The sequence below is a fragment of the Vigna radiata genome, chromosome 7 (genome assembly GCF_000741045.1).
Source record: "Vigna radiata var. radiata cultivar VC1973A chromosome 7, Vradiata_ver6, whole genome shotgun sequence".
Classification (NCBI taxonomy): domain Eukaryota; kingdom Viridiplantae; phylum Streptophyta; class Magnoliopsida; order Fabales; family Fabaceae; genus Vigna; species Vigna radiata.
In genome coordinates this window covers 8,291,991-8,302,288 of record NC_028357.1, presented here as the reverse complement: position 1 = coordinate 8,302,288, position 10,298 = coordinate 8,291,991, and the positions used below count along the sequence as shown (strand labels likewise).

The window sequence follows — 10,298 nt, the reverse complement described above, 5'->3', positions numbered from 1 at the left end:
TAATAAAACCCTAAAATTTAAGTTTATCCCAACAATAATTTCATAGTGTTACATAACACATTAATTCCTAATCTAGAAAACTTTGTTAACATAGGTTCTCAATTAAAAATAATTCATGATAGATATAAATTGTACTTGACTCGTTATTTAAGACACCATGAATCCTTATGTGTATCTCCTGTGATATAATAGGAATTTATTATCATATGAAACCTTCTAAAAGACTACATTTCACCATAAACTAATATATAGCCCATCAAAAGAACCATTGATAAACTAACCTCACCCATTTCAAGGTGTTCCTTGTATATACTTTAGAAAGAATGATGCAAGACTTTTTTTTCAACTTTTTACCACTAGATGTCTTAATATGTGATTTAGACTATCATTTTTAGATTATCTAATTTCATTAATGAGTTCTTATACCATTCGAGGTACCAAACTTTTCACAAATCAAAACATTTCACTACATGCGTCCATTCATCAAATCGCAATTTATACACAACAATTCAAGAATTTCATGTACATGCATAAACTAGATATATAACAACACTTCGCGTCCTTTAAAACATGAATAAGAGATATATCACTTCGATGAATACAATTATTTGTCTTTATTAATAAAAGGTAATTACTGAACATTTATTTTATTCAAACTTCAAACTTTGACTTAGTAACAAATTTTATCACTTGAAAGGTCCATTAGACACTAAACGATAATGTTTCGTACATCCAATAATGTCATTACTTAAACAAATTATATATTGTTTCATTTTAAAACCATAAACGCAAGCGTAAAAATTAATGTTGCCAATCATCCAAAAATTAATTATATGCATTCCATAGTTACTAATGTATTTTTATTATACATGCACATAACATAATGAAAATAACCATCTATTCTCAATTTGCTTATTCAAAATCTAAAGTTGTATTGAAGAACATTCAATACACAAATATTCAAAGTTAATTTAATTCCACAAATATAAATATACATTTTGTGCTGTATTTATATGCCTGTATTCAAATAGACAATTGAAAATGGATTCAAATTAAATTACTATATCTCTATTTCGGGTTCTATATACTTGAAAACTTACACGTGCAAACAAAAAGCATTGGTGTACAAAAAATTTGGTGACTAAAATAATAAAAAAGAATTATTTTTCTGTAATACATGCAAAGTGGTCCTGTGCTTGGATTCTATCAGGTTGAGATAGCCATCTATATACAGAAGAGAAAGAAAACAATAATTTATGTGTTTATGATTAATTTATATGATGCTTATATGTGAATAAAAGATATTTATATGATTAAAGAAAGTCCCGAAACAAAGGATATGTATACTTTGGAAAAAGAAAAACAGAATGGATGCAAGTAACGAAAAAATTTGAACCAAACTGATAGGTCAGTTTGTGTTGTGGTAAGAGGGTGATAAGGAGGTAATGAAAATTCCTTGTTAAATACGGCAATTGTTGAAACCAAATTTCAATCTAATGAATGATTCCACGTAAAGTGATGAAGGAAGAAGTAGTACGTCATGGTGGTACGAATCATTTTGGTAGTGATGTTGGTGTGATGTGTCATCAGTAACGTTGAAGGTTGTGTTGTGATAGAGGATTTTAGTCTTCAACTTAAGCATAGAGTCTCTTAGAAGTCTTATGAAGAAATACCATGGTGTGGGACCTGTTGAAAAGAAGTGTCCAAATTTGTAAGAAGAGTGTGTAGTATAATATTAGGTGAACCGTATAGTGAGGCCACTCCGGCACAGCTTCTTGTGTTTTGGTTTCTGAAATTACATCTCATTCATATTTGTTGTTATCCTCTTGTACTTTACCACACATAGGTGCCATCTTGTTTTATAGCGGTTTTGCAGACGTGTTCATTACTGGGGTAGGTCTTGGAGACACACACATAAAACCCATCATTGCTCATACCATATACCACATAACATTCAATACACTCTTCTCTTCTCTTCTCTTCTCTTCAAATGGATACTAATGAAGTGCACCATTCTCATTGCCTAGAGATGACCATGGAAGTGCACCAAGTTCTTCCACCACCCCACAAGACCACTCTGCACAAACTCAAGACCAGGCTCAAGGAAACCTTTTTTCCTGATGACCCTCTTCGCCAATTCAAGGGCCAACCACTCAAGACAAAGCTAATTCTTGCTGCTCAATATCTCTTCCCTATTCTTCAATGGGGTCCTAAGTACACCTTCAGTCTCTTCAAGTCTGACCTTGTTGCTGGCCTCACTATTGCTAGCTTGGCCATCCCACAGGTTTCTCAACTTCTTCTCTCTCTTCCTCTTTCACTCTTAATCATCTACTCAACAAGTATCTATTACCTATGGTTATGTTATATATGTTGTGCATGATCATGGAAAAAATATTCACTCATATTCAATCATATACAGGGAATCAGTTATGCTAAGCTTGCAAATCTTCCTCCGATTGTGGGACTATGTGAGTGTATTGTATTGATTAAACTGTATAGTTTGTGATGATCTGTGATGTTATATGTTAAGGAGTGGTAGTAACTGGTGTTGCATAACTCAGATTCCAGTTTTGTCCCGCCGCTTGTTTATGCTGTTCTTGGAAGTTCGAGGGACCTAGCTGTGGGACCTGTGTCTATTGCTTCTCTTGTGCTGGGATCGATGCTGAGACAGGAAGTGTCTCCCACAGCAGACCCAGTTCTGTTTCTTCAATTGGCTTTTACTTCAACTTTTTTTGCCGGTCTCTTTCAAGCTTCGCTTGGAATCCTGAGGTGGTGATATAAAACCATGCTGCAAATTTGATGCAATATGTGAAAGTATTGGAATGATTGAGATGTGTTATTAATGATTGTAGGCTCGGTTTCATAATTGATTTTCTATCGAAGGCCATTCTGATTGGGTTCATGGCTGGAGCTGCTATTATTGTCTCCCTGCAACAACTTAAGAGTCTGCTTGGAATCACACATTTCACTAATCAGATGGGACTGATTCCTGTGATGACTTCTGTTTTCAATAATATTCATGAGGTTGGTTCCCCCTTTAACTTTTCCTCATAAACACGCGCACACAGAATTTCAATTCTAATAACTGTTCTTGTCTTTAGGCTAGAATCGATTTTACCACTGTATTATTATTATCTCAGATTTTGGTTCCCTGGTTTTTCTGCAGTGGTCATGGCAAACGATACTGATGGGGATTTGCTTTCTAGTGCTACTACTATTAGCAAGACACGTTGTATGTTATTCTCTTCAATCATTTCTTTCTCTTTCTCTGTTTTTTAACTTGCACTTTTTTTTGTCTTACTACATTTATCACAATCACTTAAGTCTAAAGAGGCCATTAACTTCCGAGAAATAAGACAAAAGACCATTAACACAGCACTCTATATTATATATGTAATATTGTTTCACATGAACCATTTGTCAAACACATGGTCTGGGCTCAAGTTTACATTGCACCTCAGCAACAACCACTGACACACTTCATTCACAGTCATAGATAGATGTGATCTTTTCTTAAATTTCACCCCCACAATGACTTTTTTCATTAATTCCTTTCAAAAACAATTAATGCATTCAATTGTTTTAAAATTCAAATAAAACTATTTAATATCATATCTGACCATAAAAAAACTACTATGAAATTCATAATGTGCTTATCCTTACATCTTTATTCTCTTAGGAAACTGTTTCCATTAGTACCTAATATATATACATATGTTTTTAGTGCATTTCTATACTATGCTATATATTTTCATCCCTAAAACTATTTCTATTCATTGCTTGATTTAGTTACCGGAAACAATTTCCTTGATATAAGGATATGACTGTTGCAATATTATGAATTTCAGAAGATTTTGTCAACATTTAAAAAATATTCTTAAGTTTTTAAAATTTATATTTCTAAATATATATACATATATATATCCTCCCACACAAATTTGATCATCAATTACTGTTATATATTAAATAAATACTAAATGCATTCAATAATATTAATTCTTAAAAAATATTTAATAGGTTCTTCATTTTACTAGTACTAATGTAGTCAACAGTATTACATTAAAATATATTTAAAATGTTCTTTAACAAATAAAACATATTATATATAACGTAGATTACGAATTATTATATAAGATAAATTTGTTTGATAATACTTTATTTCTTAAAGGTTTTTTCACTTGACATGAATATAATAAAAAGTTGTTAGTTCTCTTGGAAAAGTTTAATAATATATTGAAGAGATTGACTAACCCGAAATATGTTTTTTTTTTAAATTATTTAATGTATTATTAAAATTTTAAATGAAATTAAATGCATTTGATACTATATAATTGTAATTTTCTTAATATGTTATATATAATTTAATTAATTAATTAATAGAGTATATTTTAAAGATGACTTTCAAATATTCATTATATTTAATGGTTTTCCTAAAGCTAAATATTCATTTAATAATGTATTAATTAAATGTCTTATTTGATTAAATAATTACATCATAAGATGAAATATTAATTTAAATGCATTTGAGAGGATATAAGTGTAGATTTTTTGTAATATGTTATATATTATATTTAATGTTTTTTTAAAGGATAAATATTCATTTAATAATTGATTAGTTAAATTTCTTCTTTGATTAAATAATTACGTTAAGAAGAAATACTGATATGTTAGGCATCCTATGACATCAAACATTAACTATAATATTAATTGTTGTGACATCAAACATTAAGTGTTGTGATTTTTACTTTAAAGTATAGATATGTGGATGCCATTAATTGTGTAAATCAATAATTATAAAATCATTTTATGATCAAGATAAATCTGAAATTCTTACTTTTTGAAGTTAAATTGCATTTTATATAGATAAATCGTTCTTTAAATTACCCTCATTTTATTAAACAAAAGTACAGAATAGTTTAGTATTATAATCATGATTACGTTTGTTAATATACTTTACTCTATGCCTTTATATTATGATTGAATCCAAATAACAAAAAAATTAACAATATTTTGTTTATGTATTTTTTAATTGTTTTTCATTTAAAGTCAATTTCACCTTTTAATAATGAAAAAATAACTATTTATATATTTTAAGTTTATAATTAATTTTGCTAATTTTTGTTAGTTTATAAAATAAGAAGTTTATTTCTTTTTCTTTTCATTGGGTTAATATGTCAATTTGTAGGACAAATCATGATTTTTAATTTATTAGTAGGAGGCAAGTCTAGTCTAGCAATGTTTAATTAGTTGGTGGAGAATGCACTAAAATAGACCAAATGACTTAATTTATCACTATTACTTCTCAAAACACAATTTATTATATGCTCTTTTTATGAAATCTTATTGTATAATATATTTTTAAAATTAAAAAATAGATGACTTACTAACCATATGTTTTTCTATTAGCTTGAAGATTATCTTGATAATAAAACTACAAAGTTGATGAGACAATAATATAAGATTTTTCAATTTTATAATGATAAGATTTTTTATCAGTAATTTTAGAATGAGAAGATGAACTAGTTAAAATAAATTTTTAGGCTGTAATGAAATTTTTTAGAAATTCAATTAGTGTAATATTATCTTTTATATAACATATTAAGTGCATATTAACAAATATTATAAATTTTTTATCAATTTTTCCTTTTTTGGAATGTTCAAAACCAAACGAATTTTTATTTTAAATTGTCAAACTGATTGAAATTGAAACAACAATATTATAAATTTATAATACAAAAAAAAAAAGAGAGTCTATTTTGTATGTAAATTATTTGTTGAGTAGTGCATTATAAAAATATTATATATGTGACTTCAATTCAATCTAAAAAGGGATTGATGCTATTTTTAACTTAAATTTTGAGATATTGAGTTTTTTTTTCTTATATGATATTTAATTTTGTTATTTTTATTTAATGTGAAACTTAAATTTATATGATTACCAAGATAAACTATAAATTTGATATTATTGATGAGATGTTTTTTTTTCTAAAAGGATTTATTAGAAAGAGAAATTATATAAATGTGATTTTAGTCCAATCCATATAAAAAAAATAGACAATACTTTTAACTCAACTTTGAGACATAAAAAGTTACTTTTATGTCATAAACAAGATATCAAATCAATATTTTTAATTAAACATCAGTGAAAATAAATATTTTCAACTAAAGTATTTTAATTAGAATGCAAAAAACAAATAAATACAAGAAATTATAAAATTAAACCAAACAAATATGCAAAATTATTGATTTGGTTTGAATATGATGCTGCATCAAAGTGAACAATATCCAAATCGAATATTATATCTATATCTTTTTCAAAGACTTTTTCTCTTTAAGTTTAACCAAACCAAATTGTAAATAAAAGTGTACAAATGAATATCCATCTGATATCATATTCAATTTTTTAATGAGAACATTTTTTTAAGAATTATCATCCATAACTGTTTATAACTGTGCAAGATTAAAAAAAAAAAAAAAAAGAAAGATTTCATGATCAATCATATCGCATTTAACCCGATAATTTTTTTTTTTTGAATTTCATTATTCATGTTAAAGACATTTATGTATGAAGTATCCAATTGGTGAAGATGATAATCACCCAACCTTTTAGAATTTATTTCCTTAATACACTATTTATTTTTAGTAGTGCGAGTGACATAAGATTTATTCAAACGGTACCAAATGCATTATAAAATTATATCAAAGGGTTTATTATCAATTTTTGTCTTAATAACATATATAATTAATTAGCATTACTGTATTTCTTCAACAAAAACAAGCTCGGATTTTAAAGGTGTATTTGAATTTGCATGATAAGGTATGACCTTTATGAACCCATTAATAATGATTATAAGATTGATGATTTTGAAAGTTTTAACATATATGTTAAAGTTCATAATAATCTTTAACAAGAAAATGAAATTAAAAAAATTTCAAATCTTTCTGTATTGAAAAATGATATATTATTATTATTGACTAACTTATATTGAAATAAATACATGCAGAGCATAAAAAAACCAAAGTTATTTTGGGTCTCAGCTGGAGCTCCTCTTTTGTGTGTTATCATTTCCACACTTCTGGTTTTTGCAATTAAGGGTCAAAACCATGGCATTAGTGTGGTAAGTATTAATTGAATTCCAACTTATTATTTCATTTTGAAAATCATTACTTTAACATTGGAATTTTTTTTATGAACTTCATATTGATGTTGTTTACTAGATTGGCAAATTGCAACAAGGGATAAATCCTCCTTCATGGAATATGTTGCGCTTTCATGGAAGTCACTTAGGCCTAGTTATGAAAACAGGGCTTATCACTGGCATTTTGTCTCTCACTGTAAGCTTAATGTTTTCTTTTCAAAATTAGGAGTAATAATAAATAGCATACTTTCTGGCAACATGGTATGTGAAATTCATCTTTTATTTATGTTTAATAGGAAGGTATTGCAGTAGGAAGAACATTTGCAGCTTTGAAAAACTACAAAGTGGATGGAAACAAGGAAATGATGGCAATTGGGTTTATGAATGTGGTTGGCTCCTCCACTTCCTGTTATGTTACAACAGGTTTGTGTTTGTTTGTTACCTAAAATTCAGTTGAAAATGTTGTCTTAGAAACTCAAAATCTAAGGATAAAACTTGCCCTTTATTGAAATTCAGGTGCTTTCTCTCGGTCAGCTGTTAACAACAACGCAGGTGCAAAAACAGCTGTGTCAAATGTAGTTATGTCTGTCACAGTCATGGTCACACTCCTTTTTCTCATGCCATTGTTCCAATACACACCCAATGTTGTGTTGGGTGCAATCATAGTCACTGCAGTGATTGGCCTCATTGATCTCCCTGCTGCTTATAACATTTGGAAGATCGACAAATTCGATTTCCTTGTCATGTTGTCTGCTTTCATGGGTGTTCTTTTCATCTCTGTCCAAGGAGGCCTTGCTCTTGCTGTAAGTTTATTTATTTCTTTGGTTTTCTTCAATGATGCTAACATCATCAATATCAACACCATGGTTTTTCTTTCAAGTACAAAACTTATTTTATTTCCTTAAACACTTGTAGCTACTCATGTTGCCCCATGAGACCAAACATTTTTCATGTTCCTTCCTTCCATGCATGTACACTAAAATGTAGTTTTTTATGTGCGATGCTATTGATTAGGTTGGGTTATCAACTTTCAAGATACTGATGCAAATTACAAGGCCAAAAACAGTAATGTTGGGGAAGATTCCAGGAACAGACATATACAGAAATCTTCATCAGTACAAGGAAGCTGTGAGAGTACCTGGTTTTCTTATTTTAAGCATTGAGGCTCCCATCAATTTTGCTAACATAACATATCTTAACGAGAGGTTAGTTTGAGCTTGGTAAATTCTATGATACAAGTTTTCTTTTGTTACACTAATATTGTTCTCCTATGACTAAAATATTGGCATGTATATAATGTTAGAACATTACGATGGGTAGAAGAAGAGGAAGACAACATAAAAGAACAATCAAGCCTTCGATTCTTGATATTGGAAATGTCTGGTAATGTCGTTATATTGAACATACCTATTTATCCCACAAGCCATGCTGAACTAATCACTTTGAAATTTTCAGCTGTGAGTGCCATTGATACAAGCGGAATCTCACTTTTCAAAGAGTTGAAAACAAACTTGGAAAAGAAGGGTGTTGAGGCAAGAACATTATTATCTTTGACATATGCATAGTTTACAAACCTTTGGGTATGTTTGAAAAATGGTAGCTAATTCATGTGAGTTGTGACAGCTTGTGTTGGTGAATCCCCTCGCTGAGGTCATTGAGAAGCTGAAAAAAGTTGATGAAGCTACTGATTTCATGCACGCAGATAGCCTTTTCTTGACAGTTGGAGAGGCTGTAGCTTCACTTTCATCAACAATGAAGGGTCAATCACCAACTTTTCTTGGAGGGGCACACACAGTTGTGTAATTGGTAAATTTGGAGAAGGCGAATGTATAAGCCAAAGCTAAGAAAAGAAAAAAAAGAGAATGGAAGATGTAGCCACAAAAAGATTTGCATAGAATTTGCGTAAAGCCAGTCCTTGTTAAATCTTATAGTTTAAACAACAAAATTAAGATGAATCCTTGTCATTTCTGGCTTCCCTTACTACTTGTTGCTTGTTAATTCAATAGTTGAAATTGATCATCAAGCTTCTAATACATTTGACTCAACAAAAATGCTTTCGAAAATATTGTAAATTTGCAAACATCTCATCGTATTTAGAAATTCATCACGAGTTATTACTCATGACACACTTTACATTCATTTGACACAAAATACAAGAATAAAATAATCAAAAAATATAAAATTTTGTAGTTTTTCAAGAAAAAAGAAAGTAAAAAGTAAATAAGAATAGTATCAAATGAATATAAAAAATTTAGATATATCAAAAAATCATTTCTCATTTATCTCACTGTAACTATTGAGTTTTGTTAGTTTTATAAGCAATTATTATTCATTTAGTAGAAAAGGTAAAAGTATTTAAATATAACAAAAAATATTCACAAAATTTCAAAGTAATATTTTTATTATAAAACCAATGATTTTGATGTGAAAAACTGCAACAAGATTATTGAAATGCCTTACATCTTTTACGCTGTCCTTTTAATTTGTTTGTTTCATATTTTTTCTTATAGTAATAAGGTTTAAAGAGTGGTTACTTTTTTATGCTTTTATAAGGTTAAAAACATTTGTATAATATATCTTTCATTATTTTTAGAATTGTCCGTGGATGTAGGTCACATTGACTGTTAGTATCTATAAAAATATCTATTTATTTACAACTTGGAAATACAAAGGTACATATAGCATACTTTACTCCTTTTCTCACAACATTCTTAAAAAAGCTCACAAACAACACTCTTTTCTCGGTGGTGTTCCCTCTCTTCTACACTTAGTACACAACACATACCTCTTTCTTTCTTCTCGGTGGTGATATTCTCTACACATCTTGTTATCCTTTTATAACCAAAAAACTAAAATCCAACGAAACATTGGCGCACTAGTGTGCCACAACTCTAGAAATTCAACAGAAAATGAGAGACTTTCCTCATAGTCCTTCCAAGGTACAAAACATGTCCAAACCTGTAAGACCAATGGCTAAAGCTAGAGGGACCCATTTAAAGTATATTTCATAAAACTCTCCCATAAACTTAAATGAGTCTTCTATTTTTGTTACTACAATAATGACGTGTGAGTAAAATGTAATTGCATTCATATCTTAGTTTAGGTCATTTGCATACATAATTGTATTGATTTAAGGATTTAGTCATGCATTATCTCTGT

General features: G+C 29.0%; 1 protein-coding gene across 1 annotated transcript; it reads left to right on the top strand.

The window, feature by feature from the left end:
• Positions 1–1,727: 1,727 nt before the first annotated feature.
• Positions 1,728–9,172, top strand: LOC106769410 (probable sulfate transporter 3.3). The gene is made up of 13 exons (XM_014655021.2): positions 1,728–2,284; positions 2,420–2,468; positions 2,562–2,769; positions 2,853–3,024; positions 3,167–3,232; positions 7,005–7,118; positions 7,219–7,335; positions 7,436–7,562; positions 7,656–7,942; positions 8,154–8,344; positions 8,443–8,522; positions 8,595–8,671; positions 8,763–9,172. Exons 1-13 carry the CDS (start codon positions 1,991–1,993, stop codon positions 8,940–8,942), a joined length of 1,962 nt encoding a protein of 653 aa, XP_014510507.1. The 5' UTR covers positions 1,728–1,990; the 3' UTR covers positions 8,943–9,172.
• Positions 9,173–10,298: the final 1,126 nt, after the last annotated feature.

What these genes read in the sequence shown, in the direction of transcription:
- LOC106769410 (XM_014655021.2), top strand. Translation starts at nt 1,991, where the DNA reads ATGGATACTAATGAAGTGCACCATTCTCATTGCCTAGAGATGACCATG. An exon ending in CTTGATATTGGAAATGTCTG is followed by an intron (nt 8,523 to 8,594) that starts GTAATGTCGTTA and finishes TGAAATTTTCAG; the next exon opens with CTGTGAGTGCCATTGATACA. An exon ending in TGGAAAAGAAGGGTGTTGAG is followed by an intron (nt 8,672 to 8,762) that starts GCAAGAACATTA and finishes GAGTTGTGACAG; the next exon opens with CTTGTGTTGGTGAATCCCCT.